The sequence below is a fragment of the Drosophila gunungcola genome, unplaced genomic scaffold (genome assembly GCF_025200985.1).
Source record: "Drosophila gunungcola strain Sukarami unplaced genomic scaffold, Dgunungcola_SK_2 000107F, whole genome shotgun sequence".
In the NCBI taxonomy this organism is placed as follows: domain Eukaryota; kingdom Metazoa; phylum Arthropoda; class Insecta; order Diptera; family Drosophilidae; genus Drosophila; species Drosophila gunungcola.
Window position 1 is genome coordinate 207,265 of NW_026453269.1, and position 19,157 is coordinate 226,421.

The window sequence follows — 19,157 nt, forward strand, 5'->3', positions numbered from 1 at the left end:
ATAACTGGCATGGTGTTTCGTGTGGTTTATGGTAAATCCTTACAATGTCCGTTCAATTGAATTTGTATCACAGCAATATATTTGTTTTGGTTTATATTTATAATACGTGTATATAATATATACTATATAATTGTGAACTGGGAGAAGCAGAGCGATGAGCAATAAATCAAAGTGGCTGTACGATTATTTCACTCTCAGGCATTTTTGTTTATGTATGGCTGCGGTCAAAATAATAGTAGTTTGACTATGCAAAGTGCTCAAAAACATAGAATAATATTTTTTTTTTTTCATTTATTATACTAACCATATAACAAAATGAGGTTTGAAAAATCTTCAACATTGTTAATATTCTTAGTAACAGTAGGATATAGTTAAAATTACATAAAAATAATATACCAAAAATATGTTATTTTTCAAGGATCACTAATTAGTAATTCCTTAAAAATAATATTTCCATATTTTATATCAAATGATTTTAAAATAATTTAAGCAAATAACAATATACATTCTCACTCACCTGCAAATTGGAATACAAATGCTTTTATTATCTGATCTTTTTCTTAATCACAAATCTAAAGCAATTCTTTTATATATTACACCTGTTATAAATTTGGATTTTTAAGTTTTTCCCATTTAGATCATAGCATTAGCTTCATGAAAATATAAAATGTAAATACGAATTTTAAAATATTAAACATTTGATAAATATGAACTTTTATGTATGCCCCACTTAGTTTAGTACACAAAAAAAATATAAATAAAATGTTCCAAAGTTGCTTTTAAGCGTTTTCTCATTGCTACTTCCATAGGCTCAAAAACTACTGTCACTTAGACCGCAACAGTATGCATCATGTTGCAAGCTTTGATAGGAAACCGAAGTGAAAACGAGTGTTTCAATCCACAAGCTCTATATATATATATACGTTGATCCTAGGTATCCGATCAAACCGCCAAACGCCACAGCAACAACAACAACCTGGGTGAGAAGTGTTTACTTTTGTACTCGAATGTGCCTCAAATCCGCTTGATGGTGGGGCCGGTAAAGAAGACGGAAACTTTGCGCTTGAATCGCTCCATGGTGGGCTCGTGCTCCTCCTCGTAGTCGTCGTCATCGTCCTCCTCCTGTCGCCGACTGTGGTGCTGATTGTGATGGTAGTGGTGGCTCTGGTTGGGATTCAGATGCAGGTGATGGCCAAAGGGTTGCAGGTGATGGTGCTGCGGCGGCAGGTGCAAACGTGGCGGCGGAGGCGTTCGATGGTGCTGGCCAAAGATGATGGTGCGCGGAAAGGGCATGGCCACATCGTCGTCGTCGTCGTCCTCCACCTCCTGCTGATCATTGCCCTCCTGACCCTGACCCTGACCCTGACCCTGACCCTGACCTTGACCCTGACCTTGACCCCCACCATCCGACTCGCTGAAACCGGGATTAAGTATTATGTTCGGTATAAGCTCAATGCTGTCCCAACCATCTTGCAGTTCTTTAGGAAAAAATATATGTTATTAGTTTTTATATTAATAAATATTATATCAAAAGGCAGGAAGAGTTAGAGAGAACATGAGGAAGAGAAAGAGAGTGAGTGAGAGAGAGAGAGAGAGAGAGAGAGAAATACATATATTAGACACATTTTTAATAATTGTTCTGTACTTTACCTCTTTTTCTAGGGATTTTAATTGTTTGTGTTGCTAATGTGTGTGTATTTTTGGAAGTGTGTGTGTTTTTTTTCTGAGTGTACGTGTGCAACAGTTAAACACAAATATTTACAGGCGGCGCTTCAGCCGAGTGACACTCGAAAAAAGCGGCACTTTAGCCCCCAAGCGTTGCACAGGGCGTATGCGTAATGCAAGCAAACAACTTTGTCTCGCTAAATAAGTGTGTCTACAGCTGTGTTCAAACTAATAGTAATAAAAAATTTTTTTTTTTTTTTTGAAAGCTTATTTAGCAAGTAAGACAAACAAATATTATTAAAATTGTTATAAATTTTGATGAATTAATATAACATCTATATGTATAGTTAATTTTATAAACAATATTTTAAAACAAATACAAAATGTTAAATAATAGCAATCTTCCTACACAATTAGTTTGGATAAAAAATAAACGTTTAAAAATTGGTCCCTTTAAATAAAAGATTTTTAAAATCTAGCTTAAAATTACTCTTAAACTTCTTTCGAAATTTTTGAAAACTATGCAAATAGTTTTATGATTTTGAACACAGTTGTATATGCGCGTATATAGTAATTGTATTTATAATGTGTCTTTCTGTGTGTTTTGTGTGCATTTTCTATTGAAATCCAAGCTCAAGTGTTCTCAAAACAAAACTAAATTAAATACTCAACGAAACATTTTATACAATCCACTCTTTCAGTTTTTCAGAACATTTAATTGTCGTGCTTTTATGGATTTTATCGTTGCAAATGCAAATAACACATAAATATTCAGTAAAGTAAAGTACATACACGGTTACAACATTGATAAAGCTTTGTCTTTGGTCTAGGCATTTTACAATATTTATTTAGCAATATGTTTTTATTTATTTGTTGCAGTAAAGCATAAAATTGGCTGAGACCTTTAGACGGTTTTTGCATTGATTTCGGTTTCGTTTTCGTTTCATTGATTGATTTTTTGGCTACAAGTGCAGGCTATCACAGTTAAAGTGCTTAAAGCTTTTTGTTTTCTTTTTGGTCTAGGACTGAATTAGCATTTTGGTTTTTGTTAAAGCGGAAATTACACTTTTCATTACTTAAGGCTATAGGTTCTATTTAGGGGGGTATTAAGTAAATAAATACACGCATCTTGTACTGCGGCTCTAACACTAAAATTTCACAATCAATGTAAGCAAAGTGATTTTATATACATTTGTTATAAAATTTCAGCTGCCTTTTTTATTTGTTATGTTTTGAATGTTATTATGGTTTAAAGAGAACTATTTTTTTCTATAATAAAAACATTTTTGTGGCTAGCTTCTGATTTACCACCAAAATGTGCAACAAAATCCTACTGATTTAATGAGAGTTTACAAAACTGTTTGACCATTTTACCTAAACTATGTCTACGAATATATTACAGAACTTAATTGGACCTACATTCTTTTAAACATTATTATCAAACATAATTTGCATAATTACGGAAGCTGCTTAATGAATAACTATAAGAAAATTAATGACAATTTTGCTAATCTATTTGCCGTAATCAATATTTGTTTTTGGCCTGTAGAGCTTTACATATCAAATACATTTACGAATGCATTTCGTATGCTATTTTATTTACAGGTCACAGCAGCACAGCAGCCGCACTAAGGCTATGTACATACATACATATAGAATATATAATATTGGGACTTAAATATACATATAAACAACATCCAACGGCAAAAGCAAACATTTCACGTCCGGCTGCCAAAACATAAGAACTAAATACGATTAAACTAAAATTTGATTTTAAATATTAACAATATATAGCAGCGGTAACAACAACAACAATAACAACAGCAATGCGGCAATAACGACAACAACAACAACGACACCATATAACATCAATATAGAGTCATAACAAAACTGAACAATGCAGGTAAAAATAATGTGTGAGTTCGAATAACCGAGAAAAACTGAGAAAAGCCAAATTTGAAATTAAAAAACTACACTGGCAAAAATACGTAGTAAATCCAAATATTTTAGAACTCATAAAATACTTTTCGCTTTGATTTTACTTATTTTAAATATTTTTAAAAATTTTAATTTTAATATTTTCGGATTTTATTTTAATATCTGAAAATTAAATTAAAATTTAAGCCATATTTAACATAAGTAAAATGCTATTAAATCAAATAGGAACTAATTTTAATCTAATATTTTGTAAATCTAATTTAATATGCATTGTATTTAACATAATGATTTAAAATTTAATTCAATAGTCAAATATTTATTTTTACTATTTCATTTTTTGCCAGTGTGTTTTTCAAAAACACGCGAAAAATATGAAAAAAATATGTTAAAAAAAAGGTGAGAATTGTTGCTGATATCTCGGGAATTGTTTGCTGTTATATTCGAACTGGGAATGTTTTGGAGTTTCGGAGTTATTTTTTGGTGCTAAAGCTGGAGTTAATCGACTTATTCTGTACCCATTTGCGCCGACTGATAGCACTCCTTGGAGAGCACAATGCAGAGTCCGATCGCTAATATCACAAGGGTTCCGAGCACTATGCTGACGGCCACTATCCAAATGCGCGGATCGAAATTGTCTAGGTCGGGTTTTATAAGGCGTATGAGATCTGCTTGGTTTCGAGAGTGACAGGGACAGAGAGACACACACACACACACAAAATACGAGAGACAGAGAGATAAATAGAGAGGGGAGAGAGAGATAGATGGATAACGAAAATTACATAAAAATACAAATCGAATATACTAAACAATGAGCTATAGGTTTACACTTAGTTTAAGGTAAGCTACCAATCAAGTAACTAGAGTTGTGCCCACGGCCAGGGTTGCAACCAGTTTCAAACAAATTTGTTTTTTTTAAGAACTTTTAAGTAATATATAACAATATTAATTGTTTTAATATTTATACCATTAAATTACTTATATGTTAATTTTTAGTAAGATATTAATAACAAAAAACCATTATATTACTAATTAAATTAATATGTTTAGCTTCTAAAAATCGTTATATTTCAGTTGCAATCCTAACCATTGGGACCTTAATATATAAATGTTGACACCAATTGGAAATTAGGAATGATCAGCTACCGATTAGAAATACATTTTACACATTTAAAGTAGAATCAAAGTTTTACGAAAACAGTAGTCATAATCAACATAATCTAGCCTGAATTTGGACCTAGCCTAGCCTATCCTAATAGAGCCTAAGATCTCTAGAACTTGAATTGATTTGATTTGGTTGGGCGACAGTGCCCGGTGTACTCACCCTCTTCCTTGGTCTCCGGCAGCGTGGTCACGTTGGTGGTCACCACCTCGCCGCTGCCCAGCTCGTTGTTGGCCCATATCCGAAACTCATATGTGGTGTTGGGTGCCAGGCGATAGACCTCCATTTGACGCTAAAAGCATTTTAATTGAAATGAAAAACAAGATTGATTTAAACAAAGAAAATAAGGGCTTTTAGGTTTTAAGTCTAACCAATCGACTTGAAAGTTAACACAGAAACATACCAGGTTAGCAAAGATAATTTTAATATTTTAATTGAAATATATAAGAAAGAAAATCATGCGATAGCTTAATCATATATATTATTTTGTTTTTGGACATTTAACAAATTAAAAAAAAAAGACATTTTTAAATCTTTAACTTAATTATTTAACTAGTTCAGTTTATTCTTTTACAAAAATCATAACACTGATACAAAATGGCATAGTAAAAATAAATTCTAGTTATTGTATCGAAAATGTTATATTTTATATTTGAGTTAAATGTACAAAAACAAACATTAAATACAATGCATTTTCAACTTCATGATTATATATTAACAAATTTGAATAAATGGTGAAAATGGATTTAAGGATTTAAAATAAATACATAAAAAAAAAGTTTACAAACAATTTAATTTTTAATATGGTTTAAATTTAATTTATAAAATCTTTTCCGAAAAAAGTTAAAGTAACTATAACAAAAAAATCTAATTATTTCATATTATTCAATAACTATAAACCGAAATAAAAAAATTTAAAAGCGAAAAAAAATCGAAATTGAGTTTGGCAGCACTTGGATTTACTACGTTTCTTTTGGCAGTGTACCAGGTACCCACCACATTGAAGGCTATGTTGATGGGATCCATCCTGCTCCAGGCGTGCTCGAAACTGGCGTTCGCCGGCGGCGTTTTGTAGGACACATTGCGGTACTCCGCCGTAAAGCTGCGCACCGGATAACCCCCGGATTGGGTCTTGTTGAAGCGCCAGATGAGGAAGCCCAGTATGGTGGAGGCCTTGAAGTAGAGCTGCGACACCGGACCGGGAACCGTGCGAACGACGAGCTTGGTTCGCTGTTTCGCTAGGTACTCCACCTCTAACTCCTCCTGCTCCACTTGGGTTTCCTGCTGGGAGTCCTTGGAGTCCTTGCCGTTCTCATCCTCCACTGGTTGGGATGCTTTCACTGATAAAAAAAATGGCATATTAAAAATAATTATCTGGCTATTGAGTCCAACATTTTATAACTTATATTCAAATATTTCGGGACTAGCGCATTAAATATACGATTCATTAGCAGCAAAAAAAAATTAATAAATAGTGTGATTCAATTATTTCGCGACTAGTAAATAAAGATTCTTTTATACAAACTTGGTAAATTTAAAAAAATATATATAAAAAAAAATATATGTATATATATATATAAATATTTTAATAAATGTGAAAAATATAAGCGAATTAGCAAATAAAATCTATTCATAAAAATATATGAAAAAATATTTTAATTGAGTATTAATATCATGGATTCACAATGTTTTTTTTTTACCAGTGTTCTCCTGCTGATTTTGCGGTGAGGTAGTTGCTGATGTTGCAGTTGCAGTTGTCGATGGGCGTGGCAGCGAGGCAAAGCACACGTAAATTCCAGCATCCGTAGTGCTCACATTGCGCAGCACCAAAACACGACCAGACTTTTTTGGGAATTTCGGAAAGTATTTTTAGGCAATTATCCCGGGGACTTTGTGGATGTGGAATGTCATCCAGCTCACCTGGACTATTGTGCTGTTGTTGCCGTGCTCTTTCACCCACATGATGTTGCCCTGGGCTATGCAGGGTATGCTCACATTGCCGCCCTTGTCCGTTGCGTATTCGTTGTACTTGATCGTCGAGCTGAGAACCGTGAGCACTGCAAAGAAATAAATACCAAAATATATAGTAGGGATAGGAAAAATAGTTCGAATAAATAATTTGTAATGTTTTCGAAACAGAAAATATACAAATTTTAAATCTGGGTCACCAAACCCCATTTACAACTTATCATATCTTTGATTCTAACATTGGCATCCAAAACTTGATATACGATTTGCATAAATAGTACAAATTTAGTGTTACCCGTATATTATATATCGTGGAAGTTATAGTATTCAATAAATAGTAATGTTGTCGGGTAAGAAACTATACAAATTTTTCATTACTAATATATAGTGGCAGAAGTATTTGTTTAAAGTTTAAATTATGTAAGAAAATAAACTATATTTTAACGAATTGAAAAACAATCAATAGATACTCATCAACCTTAAAAACATAAAAATATGGCATTGAGGTCACCAGATCCCATCATTAGCATATCATAACTTGGCACGGGCCACGATTGTTAATCCTAATGGTAAATAGCCACAAACTTGAGGAGGGATACTACCACTTGGTTAAATAAGCAAAGTTATGTAAAAGTGTAAGAATAGGGGTCACCAATAAACCAATTAGTCGCCCGATATGATCAAAGAGGCCCTGCTTTTTGATTAATTAGAAGATAGCTTGCTTATATTAAGTGTATAGGGTTCTCAGTTGTTAACCCAATGTCGCAGTGGTTGGATCGCTGTATAACCGGATATTTCCAGCTTTTTGGCCTGGTTTGCGGATGGACTGGCAGTCGTTTGGGCCGTCTTCTGACCAGCAGTTTCCTGATGCTAATACTTATTGTACTGGTCGGCCAAATAGTCTTCTACTTCAGTGAGGAACTGCCGGATGGCGATTCAGTGTCCACGTACTTTGTGAAAACCATTCGGAGCGTCAATGTGGCCTACAATATAATCCATGCCTGGATTACCTGGATGGCTTTGGTTCAGTGTCAACGGGTTCGACGTCTATTGGAGCAGCTGCCTCTGGTCAGGGCCACCCTCTTTGTGTACAGACATCTGTTCGTGGAACTCTTCCTGGTTGCTTGTGCCTTGGCCTTCGTTCACAACGAGTACAATAAAAATGGCAGGTACTTGGAGCATCTGCGTTATGCCTTCAGTTTGCAGGCCGTACGTGCTCGCTATTTGCAAATGATGCTGCTGGTGGATCGCTTGGATGGCCAGTTGGAGGAACTGCATCACAGGGTGGCTTCCGGCTGCAGGGATTACAAAACCCTGCGATCGCAGTACGCCCATCTGGCCAAAGTGTCGCGTTCGTTGTCGCACATCTTTGGCTTTTCGCTGCTCCTGCTGAATGTCATCTGCCTGGGCGACTGGATCATCATCTGCAATGTGTACTTCATGGTCGAGTATCTGCAGACACTGCCCGCCACCTGGCTCGTCTTCGTCCAGGCCATGTACGTGGTCCTGCCCACGCTCGTCAAGATCTCGACCATGTGCGCCGCCTGCCATCGATGTGTGGCCAAGGTAGGTAGAAAGTTTTCTTTTTTTTATTTCTAAGATCATTTTAATTATTATTAATTATATTATAATTGTTATTATATTAAGTTTACCACTGACTCTACACTTTATTTGAAAAAGTTAATTTATAAAACTGTGTTGTTAAACGGTTTCAATTTTCAATAAATTGTTTGAAATTATTTCAAACATACCCTTTGAAGTGTTCTTGAAAAAATTTAGGGATAATGAATATTTTTGCAGTCCAAGCTATTGCAGAAGCAACTAAAGGATCGGCCAGGACAGACTCCTTTGGAAAGAAGTCAAATCGAAGACTTTGCCCTGCAAATCATGCAAGATCCCATACAATTCGATGTTTGCGGCATCTATCACCTCAACCTGCAGACTCTGGCAGGGGTAACAAGAATATAATAATATATAATATTTTTAAACATAAATTGATATTTCCCATTCTCACATTAGATGTTCTTCTTTATACTGGAGGCCCTCGTAATATTCATGCAGTTCGTGTCAGTTGTCAGGCCGTAAATCATGGGGACTGGGCGATATATCGGGGTCAGAGGTCAGCGGTGGAAACATGCAACATGATTTGCTTGCCAAAAGCCAAGAAAAAAATGGAAAAAAAGGAAAAAAAACTGAAAAATGCCTCAATTTAACGTTGTTGTATTTCTGCATGCAGAAAATGCTGAAAATGTTGCTGCGACACGCGAAGGTCATACACACACTGCTTACATATTTATGACGCTGCCTGTTTCCGCCTCTTTTTTTTTTTTGCTTTATTTCACTCACGTTCGACAGGAAACAACACAAAAAACAACAACAACAAAAAAGCAGCTGCAAGAACAACAATAAACGCCAAAGGCAACGTCATTCCACATATTTTATTTCTGGCTCTCAAAAGTCACCTAGGTACGCAACTTAAGGAGGGGTTAAGAATGGCATTTCAACTAAAAATGGGGGGCTAAAAGGTGCCATTTTTAAAAACGAATGTGTTTTTAAAAGGTTTCCACGAAGGGACACTTAAAACCACAGATAGAAGTTAAAGAAAAAATACATATAAACAAAATAATCATACGAATAATATTGATTGCAAGGAGAAGTCATCATTCATTTTTTTTAAATTCAAATTATGTTATATTTTCCCCTTTAAGCACTGGTAAACAAAACGTATACTATCAATTTGCTGATTTAAGTTATTAAAAATAAAAAATATAATAATATAATAAGTGTATTAAGTGTATTTAATATTATGATTTATTATTTAGTTGAATAATGTAAAATGTAAAATTCAATAGTCAAATATTTCTTGGTACAACTCAAATTTTTTAACATCGTTGTCGTTGTGTAAAAATGCAAACACCACAAGCTTTAATTTCCCAGATTTTCTTGAGTGGCTCACTTTAAATGGATTAAACTTTAATGGCTGTAATATTTAGCAGATTTCTATCTTGCTGGAAATCTGAAAAGTTCGCCGCAACACGAACTTAATAATATTGCTTTTTCAAAGTTGCTTTTTTTGCGGGTAATCTCGGGCACAAGGCAAACAAACAAACATTCACTGAAAACACATTTCCCACATATACATATACATGCTATAAAACAAAAATGAAAACAATTTTGTGGTTCAACCTTGTCCAAGTTGGGTCAGAAGTAAGTCAGTCAGTCATCCATAATGTTGATAAAGTTGCGCACAAGCCAGAAATGGCCATAATAAGTTTGCACCGCCTGCCAGCAGGAAACTGAAGGAATGAAACAGGGGTGGTGGATGATGGGCTGGAAAACAAAAGTTATCCTATCCACACACACATGAGTGGGGTAATGGTTATGTAAGGCGCAAGCTGCTGGCCGAAAAGTATGCACCACCCCCTTGGAAAGACCACCCACAGCACCATCCTTTGCTGACGTCAGTTAATTGATTTCAACCCGAATCCAATGGAGACGCCTAAATTTGCACAGAGAGAAACAAATAAAATAAAATATATAATAATAGACAAAACTTACACAAAACTAACAATAAAATCTATTAAATCCATTTCGCTAAAAAAAATATATATATATATTAACGAAATGGGCCATGTTAAATACCTAAAAACAATTATATCAATTTGGCCAAATTACATATATATATATAAATATTTTGGCCATAGCAATGAAAATAGTCCAACAAAAAACGAAAGCTTTTTAAAAAGACAAGAGGAAACTGAAATGCTTATTCTGAACTCTTCTTAATATGTTTCAATATATTCAATAAAACTGCAAATAGTTAATCTTAATTTGTATCCTAATTTTAAATATTTGCTTTTAGTTAGTATATAAAGTACACCCTTTTTTTTGGAAATTTCACACAGTGCAAGGTCACTCAATCAGACTGCCGTTCAATCATTCACTTTTGTCGATGGGCAGGCCATCAATTGTGGTGCGATTTAATTAGGTCGCCCATGGACTTTTTCTGATGTTAGCCGTGACGCATTTTGGCCAGTTGCCTATTTTTAGACGCCGCGGTTTGCATTGATTTTGCCATAAACACCAGCCAGCCAAGCAGAGCCATCAAAGGCCAGAGAGAAACCAGAGAAGCCACAACAAACGTAACCCAATCCAGCAACTTAACAATTCGCCCATCAAGATGGGCACAAATCGGAGACAATGGCAAAAACAAGCATAGAAATCCGGGCAGAAATAAGTCCAAAAGGAGACAGACGGGCGGGCGACGAAACCTTTTGTTTATTAACCGGATGCGGAACCCCTAGTTACCAGCCATTTGCTATTTTCCCGGGGAAAAGCCGGAAAATCAGAGTGGAAAGCAACAGAAAGTGCAACTGAAATGTAATAAAGTAAAAATGTTTGCCAATTGGTTTAGCAACACGGTGAGAAGTGAAGGACTTATGATGGTTTTTCTTCACCGTTTTTTCACTTTTCCGCTTTTCCTCATTCTCCGTATTTATTTGTATTCCCACGTTGGCCAACCCAAAGCAACCACAACACCACTTCAGCACGCTTTTCATGGAACTGCGCTTTTCCGTAATTAATTATTTAAGCACTCGCCTCAATTTGTGCCAAACTAGGAAAATGACCAAGGAACAGTCGGGGTTCACTAAGTCCGATTTTTCGTTACAGGGCTTTATATTTATTTATTTTGTTTGATTTTTTTTATGAAATTATTTTTATACAGCACTTTTTTGTAGTTAATTATTTACAACAAGGAAAATGTCTAAGAAACAGTGGTTGCTCCCTTATTGGAATTTTTGGTAAGAGGGTTACAACTATTTTTTTTTTTACAAAAAATACTTTAAAAGCTTGCTTTTAATGGAAAGAGTTGTTATTTAAATGATTATTTAAAGATCATTTTTTTTTAAATAAATGGCTTAACAAGTTAAAGGTGCATTGAGTGAGGGTCATGAATAAGGAAACGGTTCTGGGATGGAGTATTAAATTTTAATGTCCTAAGCTTGTGGATTTGTATTTTCCCCACTGTATTTTCCCCACTTCGCAGCACGTTCCTTGTTTCCTGCTGCGGCTATTTTGCATAATTTGAGGTCCCGGCAATATCCTTTAAACTGCTTAAAGTACACGTGCCATATCCTCGGATATCCCGCTCTGTTCGGCGATTGAGGCAAGAAGCAACAAGCGGCGAAACACAAAAGTTTTGCTGATGGCACCCAACTGGGAGATTGAAACTCAATGGCCAAAGCCTGAGTTTTAGGGTTCAAGGGGCAAACTTTTCAAGCACCCACTTGAGCATCTGTGCAAGAAATGTATCCATATCCAGGTTTTTTGCCAAACTCTGACTCTGAATTTAAACTGAATATGAAGCATGGCAACTTCAAAGGGTTGAGCAATCATTCACGCATACAATGAAGGGTAAAAACCCTTTAACCGCACGTCATTTATTTGCACATCAAATTTTCTGCCTCAATTAACAGTGCATTTTTAAACGTATTTTAATACTATAAAATATGTTATTACATATATTTAAATCCTTATGAGCAAATATATGGCTAAGTATTTTATGTTAAATAATAAGCAATACATTGCTATTAAATATAAGAAAGCTCTTTATATTAAGTAATATATAATCAAATAAAGCAAATCAAATTACTGGAACTGATTTGCCAGTAATTCCACCAACTTTTCCCTAAATAGTTATCCCATGTTGTTTACCTCACTAGATGTTTATCCAATTGTTAGGCAACTAATTCGGTTTGCATAATCAAAAGATATTCGCATTGCTCACGTGTTCAATCTATATTTAAGTAACTTTATTGTGGACTGACATTGAGGCTGAAAACAGCACACAAAGGTGCGTGACTGGTGAATAATGGAATACAATAGGCAAAGCCAACTCGATTGATTTCACTTCGGCTAATGAAGAGTGCCCGCAAAACCTGTCCTGTCCTGGAAAATGCTATCCTGGGAAAGCTGGCAACTTGGATCCGCCAGTTTTGAGTGGAACTGGGTGTTGCAATATTTATTACTCCCCCAGCGAGTGTCGATTGCATTTCGTGTCACCGGCAAACGCCACAAAAAAATAAAAAAAAACCCACACTCAAGAGCCCTCAACACATGGGTTAAAATAAACAACAACATTGAGGATGGCAATACATTTGGCAACACGGCAAAAAATAGCACTCGGAACTTGGTAATGGAATTTATTACATGTCCATTTTTTTAAGAAATTATATTAGTTATATAATAAATAGCAATTTTTTTGAATATTAAAGTGATTATTTCCAAAGCCTACATTTTGTTGTCCAACATTGTATGGGAATACATTTAACAACATGGCAAACGACTATAACTCGCAACTTGGTAATTTAATTTAAAATGGAGTTTATTTATTTTTTAGGAAATAGTTAAATCATAATAAGCTAAAAAAAAAACAAAATTTATTCGATATATTAAATTTATTATTTTCTAAGCATACATTTAATTTTAGCTAAATTTGTATAAAACAGTTAAACGTACTTTATTGAACTATTTGATAAAACACTTGTATTTTGGTACATCTATTTATTTACCTTATATTTATTTCAAGGAATTTCATTGAGCTATTTTTTAAAAAACTTGTGTTTGTACTTAATTCTTTCTTTTGTTGTTTCTAATGTGTGAAAATCTTTGGCTGTGTGTACTTATACGACAGCCCTGACATTTTTATGGAGCTTAATAATGCATTTGGCTTAGAACGACCACAGAATGTTCATCGATTCCAGCAGAGACAGCAAATGTGGGATAAAAGGGTAAAGGGGAAATGGGAAATGGGAAACTGACAAAATGCAGTTTAAGCCACAAGACCATTAAATTGGTATTTCATAAAGCTTGCCGGCATATGTGTGCACCACAGGGGTTAAGAATAGGGGCTCGGGCCATAAGGGGTTAAGGGGTTAAGATGGGGAGACAAATGTCAGCTGCAGCTGTTGCCCTCAAAAGCAGACTATGCGATTATTCTGCTGGCACAACAAAATAATAAAATAAATGGCTTTTCAAAAAACTTGAGAGCAGTCAAATCGATAACAAATAAAAGAAAAGAAATTTATGAACTAGGCAAAAACCATCAAATAAAACAAACAGAAAGAATACATTTAAATTCTTGTCTGAAGAAAGCAACAATTATTTGAAACTAAGCTAATTTATTATTAAATTTTAATATAATTAAAAAAGAAAATATACAAAGAATAAATGTATAATAAACAAAGAAATCAATAATTATTTAAATACAAGCTAATATTTTTTGAAATTTCAATATCTTAAAAATAGTAAATATACAAAGTATAAATTTGTTATATTGCTTATCATTTCAATATAATAAAAAAAGTAGATGTACAAGAAAGCCATAAAAAAAAACAAAGAATAAATTTATCATCAAACAACCAAAAAACAACCACTTTTTTTTTAATCTAAGCTAAACTTTCTAAAAGAAACCTCAATTTAAATCAGCTAAAATACCACGGAATGTAATCCTATTTGAAATAAGTTTCAGCGAAAAGAAACTTAAACCAACAAAAGGAATTTGCTTTGCTGCGGTTAGTTAAATTCTATGCTAAAAGTCATCACCGAAACGAGATGCCTTTCTAAGGACTTTACGTTCCTTGGATTCTAAAAAAGTTTGCATTGAAAAATAAAAACATTTCCTTGGTGGACGTGGCATTCTTCAATGGTCAAAGTGAAATGGGATCCCCCATGGTCAAAATGCCACGAATACGGCCCAATCAAACGACAGAAACAACTGAAAGGCAGACACTTGACTGAGGAACAGGGGAAAAGCGAAAAACTCAACCGAGAGCTGAACAAAAGAGTGCATTCAGTGTTCTTGCTTTCTCCCCCCATTTTACTTTTATTTCCAGCTCGTTTTATAAATTTCCTTTTTTCCCTTGGCCAACCGGGAAAAGTCTGAAGACTTTCACTGCAATACCCCGAGTCACTTTATTATTATTATTGCCCACGGGCAGAAATTCTGCACAGCCAACAAAATAAAATGCCAGGATTAATTAAAATTCATAATTAGTTGCATTTTGCATGCCAACGAGCCACGAGGTCACGACAAGAGCTAATCCAGCCTCTGGCTCAACTCGGTTTTTCTACACAGCACAGTGGTCGAAAAGCAGGCTGAAGTAATACAATTAAAGGGAAGATAAATTTTTTTTTGTTTTGTAAGATTAATTTTTTAGATTGAACTTGGCAAGATGTTTATAGAAATTAATGATGGCTTTTTAAATCCTTAAAACAAAAAATTTTAATTTTACACAGCTCAGTGGTCGAAAAGCAGACAAAAATGGAGTTTAAAAACAATTAATGGAAAAAGAATTTTTTTCAATTTATAAGATTGATAAGACTATACCCATTAAGCTATACATATATTTTTTGGATGTTAAAAGATATTTGTTTTTTTAAAGTACGGACTAAAATGGAAATCATGTTGTTATTTTTTTAAAGTAACACCAATCAAACTAAACTATATTTAATCGTCAATAATAACTTCAAAATTTAAAAATATATTCCATATTTGGGGTTAAAGTTCCTAGTGTAAATATTTCATCAAAAGGTTTACATAATGTTTTGTTAAGTGTTTAATAATCAAAGTTTGTTCATAGATACAATTCGATGATTAATTGCTTTTGTAAACCTTATAGTTTTTGTTTATGTATTTTATTTTTTTCAACCATTTCAACCCACTGTAACCATTCTACGACAATTCTCATTTTGCACTTTATTTGTTTTGCAGGAGAAACCAGACAGCAGATGAAGGGTGACCAAGGGGGTGGTGGGTGGATTTTAAAGGACATGGGACAGGGAACAGGACCTGCTTCGTAATGACATTCCCGCCCATCGCCTACCCCGCCCACTTGTTGAACTTGTTGTTGTAGTCGCCCAGTTCTTCTGCTTCCATTCGGTTGGCATAATTGCAAAATGCATTTCTTTATTGCCTATTTCTGGCGGCTTGATGTGTGCTGTGTCTGTGTGTGTGTGTGTGTGTGTGTGCTGTGTGTGTGCAATTAGAATCAGGACCAAACAAAAATAATCAAATATTGTGCTGGCCCTCCTTTTAGTTTTTCGAAAGCAAGCAATCAAGCGGAAAATCAATGCAAAATCAAATTCACACACACACACCCCAAAAAGTACATGTGTGGGTAAGTGAATAAGTGGATGGGCACAAGCATGGGTGTATGTGTGTGCCACACTCGTCCTTTTATATTTTTGGCATTGACATTGAAATCCGGCCCCCAACAAACCACACTTTACAAGCATTGTCTTTTCATACCCTTCGCTGAGACGCGGGTTTTCGGAAAAGCCTATCAAAAATAACATTAAGTATGGAGAGTGTCTTGAAAATTTCTGAACGTTTGAAAGTGTTTGAAAAATTGCCTAAAAGTATGCTAAGCAAAATGTTGTAAGTTAAGTTAAAACTTTTGAATAACAAAGCAAATTCTTTTAAATCTTTAGAACTAAGAGAGAAAATATTACAATATATTTTAGAAAAACTAACGTTTTTCCCTACCTTTCAATTATATTACTGCATACTTTTGGGTCCTTTAACTATGGTGTTTAGATCTTGTAAAGTGCACTCCCGTTTATTTATTATTTTACTTTGTCCAATTCTCCAGAATTTTTCAGATTTTTAACAAAACCTACGCTTTTTATTATTCTAAAATCCTTAAAAAATATTGTACTGCATACTGTTAGAATCTTTAACTATGGTTTTAAGATCTCTTTAAATGCACTCATTTAGTAAAGCATTTTTGTTTAGTTCAATTGCGATTTTTAGGGAATTATAAATTTTATTGTTATAAAAACCTCAATTATTTTACTGCACACTTTTAGGTGCTTTAAATTTGTTTTTTAGATCTATTTAAAAGCTCTCATTTTGATTAAAAGAGAAAGCCTCCAGTTGTCTCAATAACATCCGAACTTTCGAATAGGGCATTTGGTACTCCGACTTTGCCCAACAGCTGGCGACCCTTCTAATTGCACCTTCTAAAAATAGTGGCAGTGCTCTTGTTGCATGTTTTTTGCTTTCCTCGGCGCTGCTGCTGAGTGTCGAAGTGCTGAAAACCGCAGTGTTGGGTCAACAACAGTGGGAATTCAGTTTGATTGGAGGGTAAGGTTAGGTTAGGCTAGGTTGTTTCTTGGCGCCATGTCCTTGACTGCAGCCACCCGACCTCCTTGGCTCTTTAATTTGCTGAAAAGTTTGCAAATTGGTAGCCTCAAAACACACACTCACTATCTCGACAATTAATTCCAAAAAAATCAATTTGCCCAAATAAACAGCTGCGGGATTTTTGTCTTGGCAAACATTACCGCCATTTGTTTTAATTAAAAGCAAACATTTTAAGCGACTAGCGGCTATTACCAAATAATGAGTCTGGCCAAGTCAACTGCCCCATCTTCTCTTTTTTTTTTTTGTAATCGAGAGGCATTCTTCGCTGAGGTTGCGCTGTTGCAGCAACAATTCAAGGATTTATACGCAATTTGCATGCAAATCAAGTTGGTCAGGCCGCTTTGGTGGGTGTGCTTAAATGGACTGGGATTTATTTGGGACCTGCGGGGTTAGGATTGAGCCCAAGCTTAGGGCACTTTGACTGAGATTTATTATCTTGTGCGACTGTGGATGACACATTCTGTGCACAGATTCATGGCAGCTAAAAACAACTGCTGAAATAACCAACTTTAACTGACTGCAGAATTTCTTTAATTGCAATACAGAAAGAAAAAAAAACTTTACTTTGTAATATGGAGTTCTGCAACTTTCTTTGGGTATTCAACTTTTGTAAACCTGTAATATGGTTCTACTAAATCTCTAAGGGTTTTAGGTTAATCTCAAAATAATGCTTACAGTATGTCCAAAAGTGTTTAGTTTAAAGCAACCTTTAAGGTGTCTAAAATTTATTAAATTTAAAAATAACTATTTATTTCACTCCAGATTTGAACACTCTAAAAGGGTTTTATTTAAGACAACCTTAAAATCATCACAGATGTACTGTCAATTTAAAAATTTTGTGAAATTCTAAAAGCCAGTCCTGTTCCTCTTATTTGAGTACGCAAATGCATCCCTTAATTTATCCAAATTAAAATTAATTTTAACATTTCGCAGAGATCCCTGAGAAAGCCATCAAAATTTGCCCGCATAAGTCAGAATGAAGGTGACATCCCAACTGGATTCCAATTGGGTCAGCCAGCCAACTGGACACACATTAATCCCAATCGGACTGTAGTCGGAATGGAACCGAAATGGGGGAGTTATGTAAAGTGTCAAGTGCTTACCTTGGGTGAAAAATAATAGATTAAACGATGACAACGTTAGCACGGAGCTGGAAGTGGACGACATGCTTCCATAGCACGCTTTACATAAGCTCTAGCTGCTTGGTAGCCTAGTGGTTAGGTATCGCCTTCTTGCTTGCACCCCCTCTCTCTCCCTCACCTCACCTCACCTCACCTCACTTTTCTTTTCTTTTCCTTTTTTGTTGTTGTTGGCCAAAGCCGGCTGCAAAGCAATCAACAAGGGCACACGAACGAACGGCAAAAATAATAAAAACAAAAGGCAAAACGGCGACGACGCGCCAAAAACAAAAACCAACCAAAAAAAAAAAAAGTCCTTTCGCTGATTTCGGGTTTCTCCTATTTTATCCTTTCACATTTACAGTTACTCCTATCGCGTGCGTTCGCTTTGTTGTTATTGTTCTTCTTTTCGGCTCTCTCTCCTCTTCTCTGCCTCTGCCTCTTCGCCTTCGCCTTCTCCTCTCTCCTCTGGCTCTTCTTCTTTCGCGACTCCTTTTGACGTAACTTCAAAACACGGCTGCTGATTTTCGGGAATTTTAGCACTACTTATTATTGTTGTTATAAAAGATTTAGGCAACTTTTACTATGCATGTATTTGAACTTGAAAAAAAATATAATTTTATTTATTTAATTAAACTGCAGTTCGGTGTTCGGAGAGAGCTGTTGTTATCGGGGGCACTGAGTACTGTTCGCCATGCACCGCCCATGTACCGTTGCGTTCGAGTTGCGTTGCTCGACTAAAACTGAAACTAAAGCGCTGTTTGGAATTTCCACTTCGTGCCAGGGACTCGGAAAATCGGAAAATGGCCCGCCAGAGTTTCGCCATCGGCTTTTTAACCGCCAGATCTGGCCATTTTTGCAGCACCAAGAAGTAGCAAAAAATAGTAAAAACGAACTACCAAAAATTCAATGTACAAAGGTTAAAAACACTGCATTATCTTTTACTTAGCACATTTTTAGAGACCTTTTTAAAGTGATTTCAAAATAAATATTGCATTCTACTTCACACAGCATATTTTTTAGACACCTAAAAGAGTAATACAATATAAGAAGAAGCAAATGCAACAAAAATTAAGAAATCGACGTTCTTTATAATAGAATT

The 19,157-nt window shown here is 35.0% G+C and overlaps 2 protein-coding genes across 5 annotated transcripts; one reads left to right on the forward strand and one right to left on the reverse strand.

The window, feature by feature from the left end:
* Window positions 1-377: 377 nt before the first annotated feature.
* On the reverse strand, window positions 378-18,806 carry LOC128265283 (uncharacterized). 4 transcript variants are annotated; one of them, XM_053001188.1, is made up of 8 exons: window positions 18,767-18,779; window positions 18,041-18,655; window positions 6,683-6,819; window positions 6,463-6,604; window positions 5,759-6,102; window positions 4,925-5,054; window positions 4,119-4,268; window positions 378-1,478 (listed from the first exon to the last, which is right to left on the reverse strand). In XM_053001188.1, the coding sequence occupies exons 2-8, from the start codon at window positions 18,102-18,104 to the stop codon at window positions 1,015-1,017; spliced, it is 1,431 nt and encodes a 476-aa protein (XP_052857148.1). In that variant the 5' UTR covers window positions 18,105-18,655; window positions 18,767-18,779; the 3' UTR covers window positions 378-1,014. The 4 variants fall into 4 exon arrangements, with proteins under 4 accessions (XP_052857148.1, XP_052857149.1, XP_052857150.1 ...); XM_053001189.1 differs by lacking the exon at window positions 4,119-4,268 and having other exon boundaries at window positions 379-1,478; window positions 18,041-18,806; XM_053001190.1 differs by lacking the exon at window positions 4,119-4,268 and having other exon boundaries at window positions 1,046-1,414; window positions 18,041-18,806.
* LOC128265286 (putative gustatory receptor 9a) lies at window positions 7,490-8,987 on the forward strand. Its single transcript, XM_053001195.1, has 3 exons — window positions 7,490-8,296; window positions 8,531-8,683; window positions 8,750-8,987. Exons 1-3 carry the CDS (start codon window positions 7,490-7,492, stop codon window positions 8,813-8,815), a joined length of 1,026 nt encoding a protein of 341 aa, XP_052857155.1. The 3' UTR covers window positions 8,816-8,987.
* Window positions 18,807-19,157: the final 351 nt, after the last annotated feature.